At 34.2% G+C, this 23,284-nt stretch overlaps 1 protein-coding gene across 3 annotated transcripts in view; it reads left to right on the top strand.

Moving 5' to 3' along the window:
• Positions 1-23,284, top strand: part of LOC107715101 (dual specificity protein phosphatase CDC14A-like) — a 45,634-nt gene that overhangs the window by 20,395 nt on the left and 1,955 nt on the right. Inside the window, exons 6-15 of one of the 3 annotated variants that reach the window (XM_016521159.1) lie at positions 31-97; positions 4,749-4,811; positions 5,327-5,414; positions 7,070-7,300; positions 8,374-8,512; positions 9,178-9,331; positions 11,349-11,449; positions 13,898-13,945; positions 16,579-16,713; positions 18,664-19,036. In XM_016521159.1, the coding sequence (XP_016376645.1) occupies positions 31-97; positions 4,749-4,811; positions 5,327-5,414; positions 7,070-7,300; positions 8,374-8,512; positions 9,178-9,331; positions 11,349-11,449; positions 13,898-13,945; positions 16,579-16,713; positions 18,664-19,036 (1,399 nt within the window). Of the gene's footprint in view, positions 1-30; positions 98-4,748; positions 4,812-5,326; positions 5,415-7,069; positions 7,301-8,373; positions 8,513-9,177; positions 9,332-11,348; positions 11,450-13,897; positions 13,946-16,578; positions 16,714-16,894; positions 17,198-18,663; positions 19,037-23,284 lie in introns of those variants that run through there. The other 2 variants (XM_016521161.1, XM_016521160.1) reach the window with 2 other exon arrangements.

The following is a 23,284-nucleotide window of genomic DNA, read 5'->3' as shown; positions in this document are numbered from 1 at the left end:
TTTTAACATGCCTTCTCGTTTCTCTTTCAGGGATGCTTCATTTGGGAATTGCACATACAACCTGACAGTTCTCGACTGCTTGCAAGGCATTAGGAAGGTGAGATGTACACTATAGTACTATACAAATGTTTTAACCCCACCATTTTATATATATATATATATATATGTATATATGTATTAGACATGTGCCGGTATTCGGTAATGCGATATATCACGATAATTAATATGCACGATATTGTTGTCGTGGGCACTTCAAAATACCGACAATAATTATTTATTACGAATTATTCAGAATTTTTAATACATTTTAAGAATACTTTTCCCATCAACTGTTCACAATGCACAACACCGCTGTATGCTGCGTCACAGTGTGCGCATTCTGATGTAAACAAGCACGGATGAGAAGCGCATGGCGGATGAAAACACTTTCACTCTCTGACAGCAGATGACGCTAAACAGCAGAAATGCAGTGTTACCCAGTAAACCCTGTAAACAAAGCAGCTGCACTACTTTCTGTTTCTGAAGCGTGTTTAAATTATTTAAATAGCCATTCAGATTTGTGTATTCGCTATTTGTGTGTTCATCACAGCACCAAATACTTTAATATTTAGATTTAATAGGCTATTTATTTTCAAACTTTTTTACATTTTAATCTGGACTACAACATGCCCTAGATATTGTTTGAAAGTGTTTTGATTCTTTATTGTTTGGTCACACTTTACATTAGGGCTTCATTAGTTAATTCATTAGTTAACATGAACTGCAAATGAAAAATTCTTCTAAACATTAATTAATCTAAGGTAGTTCTAATATTTAATAGCATGTTGTTAAAATCAAAAGCTGCAACTGTGTTATTTAATGAGCTAACATGAACTAAGAGTTGTATTTTTTAACAAAGATGAATAACTTCTGTAGCAAATAATGTTACATTTTAAAGACTTTTGGGCCCTCCTGTGCTTTGCTGTTACGATGGTAGTTGTTGCTTTGAGACAGGCGTATGTGACAGTTTTATCAGTGCCTCCCCTCCGGCTCTAATTAACAGCTCCTTAATTGCATGAGCCACACACGGCATCTGTGAGTGTGATAAACACTGAATCCTGTTAATGATCAAATCACCACTGCTGCCTCTCTCCAAGCTGCTAAAGAGGAGTTAATGCCCGATTTGTCAACATGAGAGCAGTTCTTTTGTTTTTGGGTTTGCCTAATGGTTAAACATCTGGGCTGGTAACCAAAATGTTGTAGGATCAAACTCCACAGAGAAAAATCTTAGTTAATAAATATATATATATATATATATATAAAATAAAAGTTTATTTGAAATCCAAATTTACCTAATTTCTTGTTTCTTGTAATTGCGATTTTAGATTTTTCAATGTGACTTTGTAACTCATAATTTGTGACTTTTTTTCATTGCAAATTTGTTTCTTGTAATTACGACTTCAGTTTCGAAAATTCCACATTAGTCACGTTGAATTTTTCTTAATTGTGACAATATAGTGATTTTTTTGATCACATTGTGTGAGATGAAATCACAATTATGGGGAAAACATTGTAAAAATATTTGAAATTATAGCTTACAATTGACTGTATCGCGCAATATCACAATTTTTGGAAAATTCACGTTTTTGTGACATGAAGCTGCAATTATGAATAAACAGTTGCAAATGGTCCGAAACAGTTATATGTCACAAGTAGTTGCAGTTTCGAGAAATGGTTACTTTTCCTCATAAGTGCAAACTTGTTTCTTGTAATTGTGACTTCTAATTGTGTTTCTCATAATTGTGAACTCACTAATGCAATATTTGGATATGAAGTCCCAATGTGAGATATGGAGTTGCAATTGAGGAAATGTTGCAAATTGTCTGAAACAATATAGCAGTGAGAAAAAGACTGAATTAAGACAAGTAATTATAACTTTTCTCACAATAGTGACTATCTCCACAAAATTATATTGAGATCAAGTCAATTTGTCCAAGGTACGAAGTTGCAATTGAGCAAAATGTTGCAAATTGTAAGAAACTATAGTGTCACATTGTGAGGAAAAAGTCTTAAGATAAACAATTATAACTTCTTGCCATTATGACTATATTCCACAGTATCACAATTTTTGAATAGTCACATTGTGTGAGAAATAAAGTTGCAATAAGGAAAAAGTTGCAAACAGTCTAGAAACAACGTCAGATGTCACATTGTAAGAAATAGTAGAAATTTCGAGAAACAATTTTTTCTCACAATTGCAAACTTGTTTCTCGTAGTTGTGACTGTCTCACAATATCACAGTTTTTGTTTATGAAAACAGATGAAGTTGCAATTATGAGGAAAATGTTGGAAATGGTTAGAAAATGTAGCAATTGTAAAGTGTCACATTGTGAGAAAAATTTGAGATTACGAAAAGCAATTTTAACTTTTCTCGCAATAGTGACTATAGCTCGCAATGTTGCAGTTTTGGATAGTCACATTGTAGGAGATGAAAATTGTAAAGCGCTAGTTGCAAACTGTCAGAAACAATGTAGCAGAGATGTTGCACCATGAGAAATTGTTGCAATGACGATAAACATTTACAACTTTTTCTCGTAATTGCGACTTAATACCTCATAACGTGATTTTATTTTTAAACTGTGTAATTACGCCCTCTAAAACACACCAATAGCCATTTGGAAATTGTTTAGGCTACTTTTTTTGTAAGCTAACCACGTTTTATCCACAAGCTTTTACCTGAAGTGACTTCTAATACACTACTACAGCGACAATTCTCCCTGGAGCATCCCGGGGTTAAGTGTCTCGATCAAGGACGCAGTGAAGATCGCCAGATTACCAGCCCAGATCTTTAACCACTAGGCTCCACCATTACCACTGCAAGGGTAAAACGAGGAGACTGGAGATTTAGGCCATGTTGGCGGTAATTAAGCGCAGCTCATCCACACCGTCCGTTGACACTGCAGAAGAGGATTTCTGCTGTAAGCTCTTCGTCCAGTCAGCAGCGGAGGGGAGGAGGGCGGCTGGGCTCGTTCGATTAAACCGGACCAGGAACAGTTGCATAACCACAGCCTGAGAGTGAGACGACTCGCTGTATCAGATGCACACACATCTGTCGCTTTATCCAGATGGAGTAAACAGACATGGTCGCCTGTTGTACGTCTGCACGTGTGGACTTCAGTGTGACTTGTTTGTAAAGTTTTATACCTGAACGCTCTCAGCTGATTGGTCCATTGGAGTGATGTAACTTTGACAGCTTGTGATAATCACTCACCCGCTGTGCCCTCTATCAGCCTTGATTAGGTTTTGACTGACAGGTGCAACCCTACAGCTCAGGACAGCATGTTTTACGGTTGGATGGTAGCAGTGACAGTCTCTCAGTCGTCTGTTTCCATACTGCTTCTGATAAGTGCACAAAATAAACATAGACTACAATAGCCTCGCCTTGGCTGTCATCTTGACTAGACTAATCCCACTCTTCAAATGTGGTAACTCAGGGTCATTCTGAGAGATTCGTCCATGGTTAAAAAAGAAAAAAAAGAAAGAAAAAAAAAAATATATATATAATTTATTTTTTATTTTTTAACCATGGACGAATATGTTTGTAATTTTAGCAATGTATTGTTATATTTAATGTAAATATTTGTATTTAAAAAATAAATAAATATATGTTCTTTAAATAATAGTAAAATAATAATTTATATACACTTTTTTTATATATAGATAGGTAGGTAGATAGATATAGATATTAACATTTAAAAAAAATCTTATTTTAACAATTTTCCTAAACTATTCATTTTTTCCCTCAGAAAAAGAATAGTGCTGAAAAACTTACTAAATATATAATATAATATAATATAATAATAATAATATAGAAAATACATAGTAATAATAATACACTTTATAATATATATATATATATATATATATAAATGTGTGTATATATATTTTTAAGTGAAGAGAAAAATATGTTTTAGAAAAACTTGGTTATTATATTATTTTAAAATACTTTTTAAAAATATTAAATTATATACATTTTTAAAATGTCTTGCTTTAAAAAATATTCTTTCATATATCTATTTATTATATATTCATAGTCTTTTAAAGTTTTTGTTTTATTTACAAAACATTAAATGTATAAAATTGGACAAGTGGTCCATCTATAATGTTGAGCAGTTCATGGTTGACGTTTGTTTTTTTTATCTTAGATCCCTACAAAAGCTTTAACTACACTGAAATTGAAGGAAACTTCAATTGTCATTCTGTTTTCTCTGAAACTGAACACAGATGAGCTAAACATAACAATAGTTTAAGAGGCCCAATTTCAGTCAATTTTTACTGTGTTTTTACAGCCTTTTGCATAGCAGAATAAAGTATCAGTACTGCGCTTTGCAGTATAAAGTCCAATGTTACTGCTATATTAGTTAAGTGAATAAGAGTCAGCAAAACAAAAACATCACTTTGTACACTTTCAACCTGTTTTGTCAGAGGCAGACATGCATGTGAAAAGCAGAAACCCGACACTCCATTAGATGCGGCCCTTCATCGCTCTCTGCCACGGCTTATCGACTCGTGTGCCTTTTCCTTAATCGTCTTCCCCCGCAGCCCTTCACCGAGCACCAGACAGGCCGCTTCAGCCCCATTACACTGACTAATTGGTTAAACAGCCAGACAGATAAAGGATTTTGTGTGACTTTCAGGTGAAATCCACCATATGAATGAACATTTTTGCAGTTAGCATATGACTAATGTTTCTAAACTTTGTTTTTCAGGCCCTCCAGCACGGATTCTTGAACTTCGAGACGTTCGACGTAAACGAGTACGAACATTACGAGGTAATGAAATGTGACATGCTCGCGCTCATTAGGCGAACCAGCATGCAATGTTTTTACCCAGAATTACATTCATTGCTCCTTAAGCCGGTTACATAATCGTGTTTATTCCACCTGGGAACCAAAGATGTTTTAACCTAATGATAGTCTCGGCTCGGTCAATTTTATTTAAATCGCACACATCGTGTACAGCTCGCCGAAGTCAACGTGATTATACATCGCCTACCTGTGTTATAATCTCGGCTATTATTTAGACAATCGCTGGAACAATTCACGCCAAATGAGCATTCAATTGATTTGTCCTTTAGTATTATGTAAATGTTTCAGCTTGTGGTAATCCGTCACCTGCTGTGCCTTCCGCTTTGAAGGGGTTACGACAGCACAACTCGCCAATTATAAAACATTCTCCATTGGCTGTAATACAAACCTCCTTGGCTCAATTCTGTGTTTTGTGCTTGTTCCCTTAATCTTTATTCATTTTCCATCTCTTTTTAATTCTGTTTTTTTCGTCCTTCCAGCGGGTCGAGAACGGAGATCTGAACTGGATCGTCCCGGGCAAACTTCTCGCTTTCAGCGGGCCGCATCCGAAAAGTAAAATAGAGAATGGTAAGGCTGCTTGCCATCTCATAGCCAAATGTTGAATTCATTTATGCACTTTTCTCAGACATGGTGTTTAATGTTAATACACATATGTGACAGTAGAGGGCACCCTTGTTTTAATAAACACAAACGTGTCAGATTCACACACATAGAAGTAGAGAGTGCAACATATTAGATATCATGGTAAAAGTAGTTTTTAAGAGCGAATGGTTCAGTTAGGGCTCATAGGGATTTAAGTCCTTCTTTTTTTATTACATGTATATGATGTACTTCCTTTTTGTGACAGGTTAATGGGAAAATGTATTGTATATTTAATATATTGTATTATTATTTCCCATATTGTTATGTCTAAATATGGGAAATATATTTTATATTTAATTAAATGTTTTTTTCATTCAAAAAAATTAATTTTAAATATAGATATTTAATAAATAATAAAAATGGGAATTATGTATTTAATCGAAATGTATAGATATTTTTAAATATGCAATTTTAAAGAAATATAGAAGCATTGCTTCCCATATGTCGAAATATGGGAAATATTAGATATTCAGTTATATATATACACACACACACAGTTTTTTAAAGGGGTCATATGATCGCTGCGCAAAACTCCGCATTTGAACAGTCAATATCAAAAACTTAAACTTATAACAAAACATACTTACAGTCGCTGATTCAAAAGCGCCAGATTGTCATAGCAAAGTCGGAATTTACCCTTTTATTTTTTATTTTTTATTTTTTTTAGAAATAGCCTTTGTGCAAACCAGCCTTGTACTCTTCTAGGTTCAAAAAACTGTCGTCCATAAAATACGTTGCACAAATTCGAACATCTGGGTTGTGCTGTTCTGTTGTAAATAAATCTTAACCAATGATTCCTAATTGCATCTACTTCCGGAAGGCCAAATAAAGTGCTTTTGCTTTCGCACTGAAACACAGCGTCTCCCTGACATGCTGCATCAACACGACTGCGTGTATATATTTACTGTTTTTTTTAATTCAGAATATGTAATTTTAAATTAATATATACCTTTAAATACATGTTGAATTAATTACCCTATTATTATATCTAAATATGGGAAATGTGTATTAAATAAATGTATATTTGCTGTATTTATTTTTATTTTTTTAAAAGATATATTTTTAAATAGATGGACTTTCTCTTCTCTTGCATGACAGGTTAATTGGTGATTTATTATATATTCACTAAGTAATTTTATGTTTATTCATTATAACTTAATAAATATTGATTGCCGTTTTAAAGCAAAAAATCTCTCTCTCTATCTCACTCTCTCTCTCTCTATATATATATATATATATATATATATACATGGTAACACTTTAGTATTGGGACTAGTTCTCACTATTAACTAGTTGCCTATTAGCATGTTTATTATTAACATATTGGCTGTTTATTAGTACTTAAAGTACATATTCTGCATGACCATACACTACATCCCTAATCCTACCTTATACCTAAACTTAACAACAACCTTGCTAACTATTAATAAGCAGCAAATTAGGAGTTTATTGAGGCAAAAGTCATAGTTAATGGTTTGTTATAGTGCGAATTGGACCTTTAAATAGTGTGACCATACATATATAGATAAAAATTCTATGTTATTCTTATTTTATGTTATTCCTGCTCTCGTGTGTGGCAGGTTACCCTCTACATGCCCCCGAGGCTTATTTCCCATATTTCCGCAAGCACAACGTCACCAACATAGTACGCCTCAACAAGAAGATCTACGACGCCAAGCGCTTCACAGACGCCCGTTTCGACCATTACGACCTGTTCTTCGTGGACGGCAGCACGCCCAGCGACGTCATCACCCGCCGCTTCCTGCACATCTGCGAGAGCACGGATGGAGCGGTGGCCGTGCACTGCAAGGGTGAGACGCCACTTAAATCAAAGACATGGAAATACAGCCACGCAAATGACAGAGTCGCCTCATTGACCTACTTATTTTGCGCAAAAAGAGGATAATTGTCAAAATGGCTTTGTTTTCATGTAGCATTAAACATTAAAATGCCCTATTATAGAGGTCCGACTCAAAGCGAACCAAAATGTTCATCAGTGTTATGGTAATGTGGCCTTAAAGGGATAGTTCACCCAAAAATTAAATATCTGTAATTAATTACTCGCCCTCATGTTGTTACAAACCCATAAGACCTTCGTTCATCTTCGGAACACAAATTAAGATATTTTGGATGAAATCCGAGAGCTTTCTGACCCTCCATAAACAGCAAGGTAACTACCACGATCAAGGCCCGGAAAAGTAGTAAGGACATCGGTAAAATAGTCCATGTGACATCAGTGGTTCAACCGTAATGTTATGTAGCTACGAGAATACTTTGTGTGCAAAGAAAAAAAATGTACGACTTTATTCAACAATTTCTTCTCTTCCATGTCAGTCACGAAATTACCATGTGCGTCAAAGGCAGAAGAGAAGAAATAGTTGAATAAAGTTATTTTTGTTTTCTTTGCGCACAAAAAGTATTCTCGTAGCTTCATAAAATTAAGGTTGAACCACTGATGTCACATGGACTATTTTACCGATGTCCTTACTACTTTTCCGGGCCTTGATCGTGGTAGTTACCTTGCTGTTTATGGAGGGTCAGAAAGCTCTCGGATTTCATCAAAAATATCTTAATTTGTGTTCCGAAGATGAACAAAGGTCTTATGGGTTTGTAACAACATGAGGGTGAGTAATTAATTACAGATATTTAATTTTTGGGTGAACTATCCCTTTAAGGCCACATTGTCTTATGGGTTTGGAACGACATGAGGGTGAGTAGAATTTGAGTGATTTTCATTTTTGGGTGAACTAACCATTTAAGATACCTTAGAATTGCACCAACGAGCCCCCAAAAATGTGTTTTTAAGAGCAGTTAGTTTTCAACAGATAATTTTATATAATATATGCATTTTAAACACCTATGACCTTATTTCAACCAATCACAGCGGGTTTAGGCCGGACGGGGACTCTGATTGGCTGCTACCTGATGAAGCACTACCGCTTCACGGCTGCTGAAGCCATCGCTTGGATCCGCATCTGCAGACCCGGCTCTATTATTGGACCCCAGCAGCATTACCTAGAAGAGTAAGTTCTGAAAATGACCCACAATGCACCACTTTTGGGCTCTTAACACCTTCCTGAGGCTTTTTTCATCTTTTTATTGTTCAATACATTTACATAATGTTGACAAGTGCTCTAACTTTGGCTCAGAGTCGTGTATTGTCAAAAGCGTAAAAGGTTTTTTTGAGAGTGCACTCCTTTGCTAAGCAGATCAGAAAGTTCAGCAGATGTTCAACATTTGGCTGAATCATCCAACTCTGACTTGGGAAAAGGAGGGTACGTTGAGTCTGATTCAGCGTTTGTGTTTTATCAAGGTCTTGCGTGCGCCATATAACCAGACCATGGTTCACTTCTGTCATGTTTGAGTCAAAACAGAGCACTGGTCATGTGAAGGTCAGTTGAAGCTAATCTCTCAAGTGTTTTGTTGGGCTGACACGATGCTGCGGGCCGCAGCGCGAGAGAAAGCCCACCGCGGGACAAATGAACGTTATCTTCAGGCATATTTTCTTCCTTAGGCCATTGTGAGAAGTGTGAGATTCCATTCCTGTGTGCTGGATACAAAGTATCCGTTATCTGGCACTGGCATTGAATGAATGGTCCAGATTTCTTCCCATACGGCTGAATTATTTGTGCAAAACAAGATACCCACAAGACATTGATTGGGAACTATACTCTATGCACCTGAACAGGAAGCAGGCGAGTCTCTGGGCGCATGGAGATATTCACCGCTCCAAGCAGCGGCAGTATGAGGACAGATCTGTGCCTCACCTGATCTCCAGTATGGACAACCTCTCCATCAACACCTCCATCTTTAAATCACATAGCTTGGACCGTATGGAGGAGGTGAGACCTGCTGGGCCAATTTTTATTTTAAATTCAATTTAAAATAAGGAATGCACAATATCAATTAATAATTAATAATCGAACAGTACCATATCAATTATCGGCCAATATATTAGGTATTTCTAATAGATCACAGTGGTTGATAGTGGATATTTAATTGCTTATGCTCATTTCCTAATTTTTTACATTTAGATTTAAATGTACAGTATGAAAGCAGCAAAGATTGTGTTGTGATGCCTAAATTCAACAACTAATGTAGGTTTTAGTGTTTAAATGTTAAATTAGTGCTTAATTTTGTCTAAATAAATAAAATTGAATTAATGCAATATAACAAAGAGTGAAAAATTTAAGGGGGTCTGAATACTTTCCGTACCCACTGTATATATATAATTATATATTATGTATAAAATATTATATATAGAAATTTAAATTAATGTTCAAAATAATTTTCAAAAAGAAAATTCCTAATAACTCATTAGTAATTTACATAAGATGCTCCTTTAATAATTTGTGAAAATAATACATAATTTTAATGTTGGCACTTTAGCGGTTATTAGCCATGAAACATGAAAATATTTATCACCTGAAAAAATATGTCGGCTAGAATTTAAATATCGGTATTTTAATACGGAATAGTTTCATGTTTTTAAAACCTGACTTAGAAAAAGAGTGTAATATTGGAGAGGGATGTAACTACCATATACACTGAGTAAAGAAATAAAAATCTAATATAAATAAAATGAATAAAAAAATATTTATCGCCTTAGCAATGTTGGCCAAAATTTTAATATTGATATTTTACTACTTTAAATCGATATTTTATTATTTTTTATTCCTGACAGAGAAACGGAGTATGATGTTGGAGTTGGTCGTAACCACTATATCCATTGAATAAAAAAAGTATAATATAACAAAAATATTTTGGAATGTCGGTCAGAATTTAAATAACTGTAATTTAATACTACTGGACAGTTTAACCCTTTCACTGGTGAGTTTAAAATATTCTAGTGGTCCCCCCAGAGTGAGTTTTTTTTAGGCAATCATTATTTTAGAACGTTTCCCCTTACTGTTTCCATGGCAACGCGTCATGCTTGTCACGTGACACACCGCGGCCACAATAACACTGTATGACAGATGGATCGCTTTTATTTAGTTTTTCCTTTTTTATTCAAAATATTCATAAACTTGCTTACCATGTCATGAACAATCTGATATTCCGATTCACAAATATGTGTAAATGAGTGTGTTTTGTCGTTTAAAAACCTTTCTAAATAATCTTGATCGTGATCTGTAACGTGAGATGGGCGCCACCATGTTTGTTCGCGCTGCAGTTCAGGGAGTCCTGTCAGTCGATTTACCGCACGTAAATTCACCAATTTCTCCCGAAATACATGCAAATAATTGGCCGGTGAACTGGGAGAAGAATAGAGTGAACTTTATAGTTACTTACACTGTGTATCTGATATTAATAAAACACGTAGGCAAATTATATTTGAATGGATTGTTATTGCTGCTTCCATAAACATCCGTGTGTATTTTACGAACTCTAAATGTATTGTTTTACTAGTAATGATGTGTATTTAAATGTCTGAAACCTAAAATAAACATTATGTGGTTAAAAACACTGCATAGTTGTGATAATATGACAAGCGCAGTCTACGTCTCTCTCTGGCTCAGCATCAGCCAAAGCGCGAAAACAATCCCATATGTGGGACCGTACCGCTCAACAGGTTAATATTTTCAAAATCTGACATAAAAAAAAAAAAGAGTATGATGTTGGAGAGATAACCACTATATACATTTAAAATATGATATAAAAATTAAAAATAAAAATGTTTAATGACTTCAATATTGGGCGTAATTTTAAAATTGGTATTATACTACTTAATTTACTACTTGACTAGTTTATTCATTTTGAAACCTGACTGAGAAGAGTATAAACTTGTATATACAATGTGTATACAATTATGAAACATTTTTATGTAAATAAACAATGATGTTCTCTAACTCTCAACAGAACTATTATGCAGAGAACGATCTCGGTATGACGCAAGGAGACAAACTGCGTGCCTTAAAGGGTCGACGGCAACCGAGGTCTGCGACCACCGGAGCCATAAGGTAAGACACAATTCCCTTGATCTTCTGAAGGAAAATCAAATCGTTAATCGGTTTAACTATTGCGCAACCTGCAATAGCGCCCCCTGTGGCCACACTGAGAATACAACTCGTACTTGTTGCATTATAAATTGCGTTCAGGGACATTTCGTGATGCAGTATTCTATTCTGGGCCTGAATCTCAACCTGGACATAAAAAGCAAAGCAAAGCTGGTCCAAGACCAATATCACATCTTCTGTTCAGGTCTCCATATACGCAACATAATGAGTCACATTACATAAATGACACTCGTTCCTTCCGTTCATGAATGAAGCCTTTTATCACGACTCTTTCAACTTCCATTAGCTTTTAGCTCAGTGAATAGCTAAATGACGGCAGGCCACGGTTAGTGTTTCCAGTCCACTCTTAAATGCAAGACACTGAGCTGAAATAAATACAAAAGAACACAGCGCTGATGTACCAGGCGCAGAGCTGGTTGGCATAGTAACATGGCGTCTTGGAGAGATGCTTTCCCTGTATCTCAGGAGGGCGAACCCTCAAGAAACATTCTGCTTTCTGCTTTTATATCGCTGGTTTTAAGAGTCCTGAATTTGAAATGGAACTAAAGCATACAGCTCACTGCATACTATGCAGTGTATAAACTATACTGTGTACTGTTTTTGTGAAAGTGGTATGCAAAACATTCTAAACTAATTTATACTACTTTGTGAGTAGTCCAGTTAATCACCCCAATTTTGTGCCAAAATGTTGTAACCTTTGGAAGTCTGATCAAATAAGTAATTAAAATCATGACTTAGGTTAATTTGTCTCACAGAAAATGGAAGATCAAGTTGAGAGCGTTGCATTGTGGGATACAGTATTCCACGCAGTGTAATCTAATATACTGCCCAATTTAGCAAATTTAGTAGATAATTTGGGTATTTAACGCATACTAAAAATACACATACTGTACTTAGTATGCATACTACATACAAATTTACTTTAATCGTGCAAATGTTTGGTTTGAATGCTTAGCTTGAAATGGAATACTAACATACTGCTTATTGCATACTATGCAGTGTAGAATTTATACTGTGTATTGTTTTTGAGAAAATAGTATGCAAAATATTTTAAATTGGTATAACATGACCTTACTTTTTATGTTAATTCAGCGACTTGCTTCCAGTTTTAGAAATAAAATGTTTTTTCTGCATTTTTAATCAGTTTTGTACAGACATGTTGTAACATTTGGAAGTCTGATCAAATATATCGTACTAAAAATGCGCATAATTTACAGAGTATGCATACTAATTTCTTTCAAAAATGTTTAAATGCTTGGTTTGGAATGGAATACTAGCATGCTATGAAGTGTACTGCCTACTGTTTTTAGAAAAAGAAAGGTATGCAAAGTATTTTAAGCGTGACCTCATTAAAATAGTTTTTGTATGGCAATTAAATATTGTGGTTTATGTACTGTACAGTTTAGCAACTTAGATTAGTACTTAATCTGGGTATTTAAAGCATACTTAAACATTTTGTGCACAGTATGAATACTGCATACTAATCCATTTTAAAAATAGCTTAGTGTTTAGTTTAAATGCTTAGTTTGAAATGGACTACTAGTAGCTTATTGTATGCTATGCAGTGTAAAATGTATACTGTGTACTATTTTTAGTAAAACAGTATGCAAAGTATTTTAAACATGACGTCATTGCTTTGTGTGCAAATATTTCCTCAGAAATATGCAGAAATGTAGGAAGAAATGTCATTTGTATACATCGAATTGTAAAATATTTGTTGTATACGGCACAGTTTAGCAAATGTAGTAGACAATCTGGATATTTAATGTATACTAAACATACACATACTTAGCAAAGTATGCATACACCATACTTATTTTAAAATGTATAGTTTGAATGCTTAGCTTGAAATTGATTACTACCATACTGCTTTTTGCATACTACCCAGTGTATATGTATACTGTGTACTATTTTTAGAAAAATAGTGTGCTCAACATTTTAAACGTGACTTCACTACTTTGTATGCAACTAGCATCCTCCTGTTACCTCAGAAATATGATTATTCTAGAAATGTCTCTTCTGTACACAAATCATTTGTAAAAGGCAATTAAAAATTGTGGTTTATTGATTTATATTATAAATTGAAGATACATTTCAGCACATTGCATTGTGGGATATAGTATTCCACACAGTGTGCTCTGCTTGTGTACTGCACAGTTTTGCAAATGTAGTAGATAATCTGGGTAATGAATACATACTAAAAATGCACATAGTGTGCACAGTATGCATGCTACATACTAATTTCTTTCAAAAACAGTATGTAGTATGCATCATTTGGGACGCAATCATTAAATTCGGCTCCATTTTCTTGGGTTTTAGATGCAGTTTATGTATTATGTAACCATGCAGTGTGTACTTGAACCCAGTGACATCTCAATGTTCTTCCAACAGACTCGAGGACATGAAGATACACACTAGGTCTGCATCTCAGCCTCTCAGGTAACTTTTTCTTCCAAGTTTTTCTTTAGAGGCCATAACAGAGGTCATTTACATATAACTAAGTCTTAAAGGTACAGTAACACAACCACCTGTTTAAGGCTGGGAAATGGTCATGTGGCCTGTTTTTGGCGTATGAAATCTTATCTAACCTTTATAAATGAACTTCAGTTAAAAAAAATAAATGCTTTGCATAAGCTGCTGGCTCACTACACTGGCTATTTTACCTCAGACCTCTCCAAATTTACAAAAATAGCCCAAGGAACAAACACCGTGTACTTGCGCTTTCCGTTTTACGTACTTCAGCCACTCAAAGACAAATTATACCCCGGCGTATCTTCATTTTCAGCCCCTCCTTTCACACAACGCTAATAAAACGAGATCTTCAAGTACCGCTCGATGAGAACAGGATGCCGCATCCTCGTGTGCATGGTGATGTCGTCAATAATTTGAACAAGCCCCGTTTTAGCACGTTTAACCCAGATGTAAATTAAACACCCCCTTGTGAGCAAATGCGCAGTCCTTAATTAATTTCCCATGAAAAGCGGCGAGTTGAAGAGGCCTCTCGGACATAACTGGCCCTCCTACTCTTCCTGTCGCAGCTCCTTTTCACTAGAATGAAGGATGAGCTCTTAGCAAATTAGTTTGTTCTGTGTTTAGCTGATAGAAAGAGTAAATGAGCTCAGTTTAATTTTTAACTTTTTTTTTGTACAGAGTGTTATAGATGAGGAGTAATTTATTAGGTATTAATATATTTCAGATTTATATATAAAAAAAAAATTTTTCATGTTGCATAGGGTTTAAATTTAGTTTGTCCAATAAAACATAGAAAAGGTCTATCTTGCAAATTATTATAAAGCATGTGCAAATTACTAATTATATATATATATATAATTATTTTTATATAAAATTATTTATTTTTTAAATTAATTCTTGAGTTCTTCTAAAAACCTGAGCTCTGTATTTGATTGATTTTTAAATGTGAGATTAATTAGTAATTTTTCATCAGTTCTTTTTACATTTTTATTCTAAAAAACATGCTATTGTTGACAAAAACCCTTCATCAAATATATCTTGTCAGTTATTTCATTGAGATTAAACTGTGAGTCAAAGAGGAGTTTTTGGAGTGGGTGAAAAAGGAGAAGGAACTGTGTGGGAGATTGAGATTAGCATTAGGAAGGGCAGCTAATAGAGAAAAGAGCACCGAAGAATGAAGACCTGAAGAAAAAACTGACACTGAAGCTAAAGAGAAAACTAAATTAGAATTCCTGTATGAGCAAAAAGGTTCAATATATATGGAGCATTTGTGCTAATTACTAGACCACAGTGCCGACTGGCTAAATTCCAGAAATTGTGTATCCTCGCCTGTAACTTTCCCCCGTTTCTTTTTCCTGTTTTAATTTTCTTCAAACAAAGCCTCTTTAAAACATAATGCCCTGGTTCCCTTCTTGTACAGAATGTAGCGAAAGTGAGTTCCTGTTGAAACTTTCTCCTAAACAGTTAAATGCCCAGCAGATGTGTTTGGCTACAACATTATCGGCTCTTAGAAATGTTCTTAGGAATGGGAAGTTTCGGTCATTATGAACGGACAGTCTGGCACTTTTCATTGAAGCTGGTGTGTGGGGGAGGATTTTGTTGATCGACTGATATCTTAGTAGTCAGATTTATGGTAACCGCCCAGATCACAGTATCTTGTTTATTCAGTTCTCTTATAAATAACAGCAGACCTACTTTTGCTTTCTTTTAACTTAAAATTCCCCAACTTCCCTTAATTGAAATATGAAATCTCACTGAAATCTGCCTTGCTTGTTTTGACAAAACTAGACCTGTGCTTGTGAACTTGTCCTATTGAATTTTTAAATGTAATGTTGTGTGTGTAATGTAGCTATGGATATGGGGTGGGGGTGGGTGTGTGTGTGTGTGTGTGTGTGGGGGGGTAATAACTACATTTTTATGTGTACAAAAAATTATTTTTATTAGTTTTATAATTTAAACTATTTTTGTGAATTGTTTATATTTTTCTGTGAACTGTTTATCTTATTTTTTAATATCCATTTTGATTAAAAAAAAACTCATAAGTAATACACGAGTTTCACAATTTGAGTTGAATTACTGAAATAAATGAACTTTTCCACGACATTCTAATTTATTGAGATGCACCTGTATATACAGTAAATTGTAGCTATTGTAATTTAAAATATACAAATAAATAGTTTATTATTAAATAAGTATGCTTATGTAAACATTGAATATTAAGCTTTTTTAATTTTTTTATTATATAGTATTTTATTTATTTTTAAACAGTTCTACACTGTTCTTTACAGTTAGTTAGTATAGGTATGAGTTCAAGTTTTAGTTTAGTTTCATATGTATACTCATAACTAACTTATTAATATAACATTTCACATATATACATTTGTAGTTTAATTTATAATATACAAATATTAATAAATTATTTTTACAAAATTTTTTATTGAGGTGTGTGTGTCTATATTTGCACATGCATGCACTGAAGAAACTGCTGTTAACATTTACATTTTGTCATTATTTTGAATAAGCAGTCTGGGTCTGTTTTTAAGTTCACTGTGTTTTTGTGTTATCAGCTGATTTTGTGTCTGTGTTTGTGTGTTTTACAGTCGAGTGAAAGCAGCAACCGCTGGCCAGGGCTCAATCTGCCCCCTCAAATCCTCTAAAGTCCCACCATCCTCCTCCGTCTCTGCCTCTGCCAAACGAATTGGCCGCTCTTCATCTTCATCAACCAACCTCAAGAGGTGAGCCTGACCTCCCTCTAATCAGCTTTCCTCCAATCTTCTACACTTTCCATTTCTTTCTTCATTCTGCTTATTCTCTCACTCTTCAACCTCTTACTCTTTGTTGACTCGTTATTTCCAACTCTTTCGTCTAACTTATTCCTTCTTTCTTTCTCTCCCCCTCTATTTCATGTCCTCCCAGTTCCCTGGTGGCCTTCTTTCCTCTCTGTGATTACCCTATGCTCTGAAACAGAGAGCCGTAAACGCAAGGAACCAAGTTGGTTGCTCCATGCTGTTGGTTTCCAGCGACTCGTTCCCTGCTGTTTATGTAATCAGATATTCAGAGTCATATCACCTACCTACTACTCTATCACTCTCTCCAAACCAGCACCTATCGGGTCACAGCCATGTATTTTTGGACCAAGTGCATACCTACTACTTTCTAGTACTGTTCAAACCATATTGAAAAGCAATTTTTAACACTCTCTGGACTAGGGCCGGGTGATTTGAACTTTAATTTTTATATATATGTATATATGTTGGTGGGTAATGCATTACAATTAACGTAATCAGATTACTTTTCCCCAAGTAACTAGTAAAGTAATCCATTACTTTTTAATTTACAAGAAAATATGAGTTACTTTTTCAAATAAGTAACGGCAGTTGTCAGTGTAGCCTTGTGGGCAGCGTGCCGATATGTTGCGCTTTGGGGGACCTGAGTTTGAGTCCTGGCTCGCGGACCTTTCCCGATCCTTTCCCCCCTCTCCCTCCCACCTTGTTTCCTGTCCATATATACTTTCCTATCCTAATAAAAAGGCAAAAATGCCAAAAAAAAAAAATCTTTAGAAATGGATATTATATAATAGCTGCTTTTTTGAAAATTTTAGCTATTTAAAAATATTAAAAAAGGATTTTTTACACGGCACCCCTGCTCTCGACAGACGGCACCCCAGTTGGGAAACACTGATCTAGTTTATAACGTTATCAAAACATTAGCAAAAAAATTTAATTTATAGAAAAAAATTTGTTCCAGATTGTCTTACTACTCTTTAGTCTACATGTTAGATTGTTCAGAAAACATTCAAAAGTAACTTTTCTGTAACATTTGAAAAATGATAGAATGGTACGTTACCTTAATGTTTACTCGAACGTTCACATAACCTAGAAAAAATGTAAAAGAAAAAAATATATATAACAATATTACACAATATATGATATAAAAAATACATTTTAATTTAAATTGTTATAATAATTGCATAATTTAATGATTGACTTGGATAATGCAGCTGAATAATTTACTTTTATATGCATAAATATTAAAATACTAGTGCTGGGCAATGTTTAATCGCGATTAATCGCATCCAAAATAAAAGTTTTTGTTTATATAATATATGTGTGTACTGTGTATATTTATTATGTATATATAAAGACACACACATACAGTATATATTTACAATGCATATTATATATAAATACATTTAATATATAAACGGAACATTTTTCTTAAATATATACATGTATGTGTGTGTATTTATATATACATAATAAATAAACACAGTACACATACATATATTATGCACTCAAAAACCTTTATTTTGGATGTGATTAATCGCGATTAATCGTTGCCCTGCACTAAAAAATACATACTTATAAACAGCAATGTGCCCACATTAATTTACATTACATTAAATATTTTAATGTACTAATAATTTTATGAATTCCATATAAAAAACAATATTTACAATTAGAAAAATGATCAGTATTGAATAAGTCGCCCAGCTTTACTCCAGGCTGAGTTTGATGATTTAAACAGCAAAAAATACAGTGTCGTCCAGAATGCATGCAGTTCCTTGTCCCGTTATCAGACAGATTTCCATGATCTCCGTGTCCTGCGGTGTAGATATGGGTACGAGTATGTGTCCTCCCTGTCCTCCACCCTTCATGTGTGTTTCCCTCCCTTCCATCCTCCAGCACCAGGTTAGCCAGCTCTCTGGGTAACCTGTACGAACCAAATGGTGAAGCCAACAGCTCTGGGAAACCTCCTTCCCCTTCCTCGTTCACTTCCCTCCCCGTCCGCATGGGCTACAGCGGCCCAGTCGCCACCCACAATTACCACTACGAGGTCAACAACAACAACAGTCAGTATAACAGCACCAGTACCCCGAACAGCAACGGGGTGAACCCAAGCAGCGGGGCAAAAAGCCTGACCTACAACCTCAACAACACCAGCCCGAGTGGACCTTCCACCAATGGAAGGCTGGGGGCCATTGAACAGGGGCACCACAGAAGCCCCCCGACGGGGCTGAGCGGGCTCTCGGCTCGATACCTCAGCCGGTCCATTCCTGTAAGTCATGTCTCCTCCCATCAAACCTCCCGAGATAAACACACACCCAGCAGCAGCATTTCAGAAAATTTACCATGGTAGCTGTCGGTTTCTGCCAAAATGCCATAGTTACCAATATGTCAACCAATGTGGCTTAATAAAAGAGGATGACTAGTGGAGAATGGTGAATATATGTATGCTGATTTTATTTTTTTAAATTAAATTTATATTTAAATAAATATACATTTTTATTTTTATTTAAAATTTTTATTCAGTTTATAAAAAGTATATTTATAATTTAATGTAATAACACTTTTATACTGTATGTATAATTGAATCAATTAAAATTACTTTTTAAAGTTAATATTTGATATTTAATCAAATATTTACTATTTGATCATTTTTTTATAATATGTTTTAGATACATATCTATTTTTCTGTCATTAAATTATATCCATTATATATTTTGTAATTTAATGAGAAGATGACATGCATACCATTACTGAAATTAACTAAAATTAACACCGTTTACTTAATCACAAAATATTTACTGAAAAATCTTAAAATTAAAATTGAAGATATTACTGAAATGAAAATATTAAATGTTTAGAATTGTAATTTGATTAATTGTATAATAATAAAGTGAATATAATTTTAAATACATATTTAAGCATTTTATTTTAATTGATTAAATTTGTTATAATATTCATGTAATAAGTTCTCAAGTCAGAGTTTTGAAAAGACAAAACAAACATGGTTATATGACTTCATACTGCACATTTCAAAATTTTGAATTTAATGAATAAAAAAAAGTTTAATGTAATAATTTATATTTACAATTATGTATAATTTAATTAATAAAATGTATTTAAGTTAATGCTTGATTTACGAACCCTATCTATATATCTATATCTATATATGAAGAGTTAATTTGCAAAAACAGATAACTCCATTTTTAACAATTCTCAGAAATCATGTTTTTTCATTGTGCATTCCAATTAATCTCAATCAAACTGCAGTTGGGTTATTTTGATTAGGTTAAAAAAATAACTATATATAATGAATTAATGAATGAATTAGATTTCTCATTTTTTGTCATTACATTTTATCCATTATATATTATGTTAATAATGAATAATGAGATGTGCATAAAATTACTGTGAAATTAAATCGAATAAAATGAACACTTATTCACCAAATATTTCTTGAAAAATATGAAAATAAAAATAATTTTCAATGTAATGTAATTTTTATTTTTTAAATACATAATTATTTTAACTTATGTTTTTTATAATGAATAAATCTTGATTAATATTATTAATAAATATCAATTGTTCACAAGTCAGATTTTGGAAATCAATTGCAAACACATGACTATATTTCTAATTCTGGAGTCATCTTGAACTGCTCAAACAAGATTCCTTACTTATTAGGCTTTACAGTCATATCGGTGGTGTTTTAGTGGAAACTGTGGTTACCGTGATACATTTTTCTATGAGAAACTTTTTTTTTTCAAACTTCTTCCTACCTCACCCTGATCTAACACATGCTTATTTGCAATCTTGTCTTTTTTGTTCAGATTTTCCTAACAGATTCTTTTAAACGCTTATCTTGAGCATGTTGCATGTCCTCAATTTTTAGCAATTACACACTCACGTGCACGTCCCTCACTTCTACGGCCGTCACATTTCACTCTGTGTAGCATCTGTCTCTAGTGTGTTCTCATAAAGCTCTCACTCAGATGATCTAATATTTACCTAATTACCATGGTCGAGTGAGCTTTAATCGAGTGGTCAGGATGTGACTAATTTGAGACTTTAGTCTTTGCAACTTTACAGATCTTCTTTATGCACCAAGAGCTTGTAACACTCCAAAGAGAAAGGAAAAAATGAAATTGCATCATATGACCCCTTTAATACTAAATAAACAAATATTAAAAAGCCAGAGCAGGGATAATATAGTGGAATACAGAGGCAGGCTTACAGCTTTAGTCTGGTTTGGCAGTAACATAGTTACTAACAAGTACTAATGGCACCTCAATGCTGCTGTTTGATGCAAAGGGAGTGGTGTACGCTACAATATTCAGTATTTGTTTGAATCCATCAGACAAATGGTCCCTCGCTTCAAGTAGTTCTGTACTTCCTGTCATCTTCGCCTTGAAACCTCAATTCGTATTTTGGTTAAACTGATACCAGAAACCAAACGTTTTCTTGCCATTCGCTTCAACATTTGTGTTTGTTATTCCATGTCCAAAAACGTTAAATTCCTCCATGTGTTTCCTGTGAATCAGGACGGAAAGGTAGTGAGCTTTATTTTAGTGGTCTGTTGTTCTTGGACCATCTCCAGATGTCTTGTAAGTTGTCCTGTTGGAAGGAGTTTGGTAGTTCCCCTTACAATTTCCTGTTGGTGCCTTTTGTCCATTGTGAGTAAGGTTTTTTTTTATGCATATGTCACTGTACATGTTAATCATGTGATTTCACAACTCTCTAGGCTTTCTAGACTTTCTCCTGTTTATGTGATTGACGATTGGCTCATATCTTCCCTGTTCTGGAGTGTAGTGTGCTGTCTTTGTTCAGAACATCACAACGCCTACACATGTAGCATGAGTGACTCAAAGTTGCGCTGCAGTGATGATGAATATCACTTTCCATCTTGCTCTGACAGCAGCACTGCGCTCTGTTAAACGTTCATCCTCAAAGGGCGTTCAGCTGAGTGCGTTTGCAGCCGCCTTTACTGTCAGTACAGTTAAGATGTCATCAGTTTTCTTGCTGCTAAAAATAGCATAAATTAGCATAAAGTTTCTCATTTCACAGCATTATCATGCTGTTGGACTTTAAACGCAACTCTCATTAAAAATTAACACTTTTTTTAGAATGTTCTGCACTTTGGAATTCTATGGAATGATTTTAAATGTGGTATAATATTTTAAATGGAGTGGCTTGAACTATATTCTCAGGTAGCTGAAAGCCTAATAAAATTAGTTTAATAAATTAAATGATATTTACTAAACGAACATCCGTAGATCGTGTAGAACTTGTGAACTTTTGTGGGGCTTCCTGTGAAATTCTTGCACGTTTGCTTAGATATTCCAATCGGATGTTCAAACTGCGTTAAGTAGCCGTATGCGCAACGTTTTACAATTTTGAATTAATTGGATTTTGTGTTGTTAGAATGTTGATCAAAGTTTGTAAGTAGACAACGCAAAAAACAGTGCTTTCTGTTGCTTTGTTTGTTAGGTGTTTTATGTGTAGGCGATGATATGAATAACAAAACCCTTTATGTTAGTGCTCATAATGAATTTACAAACTAATCCGAAAAGGTTGCTTTAGCGGGAGTTGCTTACTCAAATTCAGTTATTTTTGTACTGGTTTATTGCAAAATCATCAAATTTTAGAATGTTAGCTGAAATGTACACATTCATCAAGATATTCCTATCTGAAGTTCAAACAACGTTAAGTAGCTGTATGCGCAGCATTTTACGATTTTGAATGAATGTGATTGTTATTAGAACGTTGTTCAAATGTTTGTAAATGGACAACGTAAAAAACAATGATTTCTGTTGTTTTGTTTGTTTGGTGATTGATGAGATGAATGTACGAGCTAATCTGAAAATGATGCTTTAGTGAGAGTTGTCTAGTCAAATTGGGTTATTTTTGACCCGATTTTCATTGTAAAGTCATCAGTTTTTAGAATGTTAACAACTAAGCCATTTTTCTGGTGCTTTATGTGTAGGCGATGTAATAATTTATGTTAGCCCTCAAAGAATGTACGAACTAATCCGAAAAAAGTAGATTTTTTGAGGGTTGCTTCTACTCAAAATTGGTTTTGTTTACAGATTTCTTACTGTAAAAGCGTCCATTTTCAAGATCTTTACAATCAAGTACAAATTCAAACATTCAGGAAAATATTCCTATCAGAAGTTCGAACTATGTTAAGTAGCTGTATGCGAAAAGTTTACGATTTTGAATGAATGCAAATTTGCTGTTACTAAAACGTTGATCAAATGTTTGTAAACGGACTACAAAATAAAACGATGCTTTCTGTTGCTTTGTTTGTCTTTTGCTTTGGGTAGGCAATGACGTTAATAACAAAACCTTTTATGTTAGCGATCATAATGTACGAACTAATGTGAAAAGGCTGATTTAGCGAAGGTTGTACTTAAATTCAGTAATTTTTGTACATTTTTCATTAAAAAAAATCTTCTGTTTTTCGGATGTTTACAATCAAGTGGAATTGACATATTCGTCAAGATATTCTTATTGCATGTTC

The sequence above is a fragment of the Sinocyclocheilus rhinocerous genome, unplaced genomic scaffold (genome assembly GCF_001515625.1).
Source record: "Sinocyclocheilus rhinocerous isolate Xijiao unplaced genomic scaffold, SAMN03320098_v1.1 scaffold509, whole genome shotgun sequence".
Lineage (NCBI taxonomy): Eukaryota > Metazoa > Chordata > Actinopteri > Cypriniformes > Cyprinidae > Sinocyclocheilus > Sinocyclocheilus rhinocerous.
The sequence above is the reverse complement of the archived record's forward strand: the minus strand, read 5'-3'. Positions and strand labels throughout refer to the sequence as shown.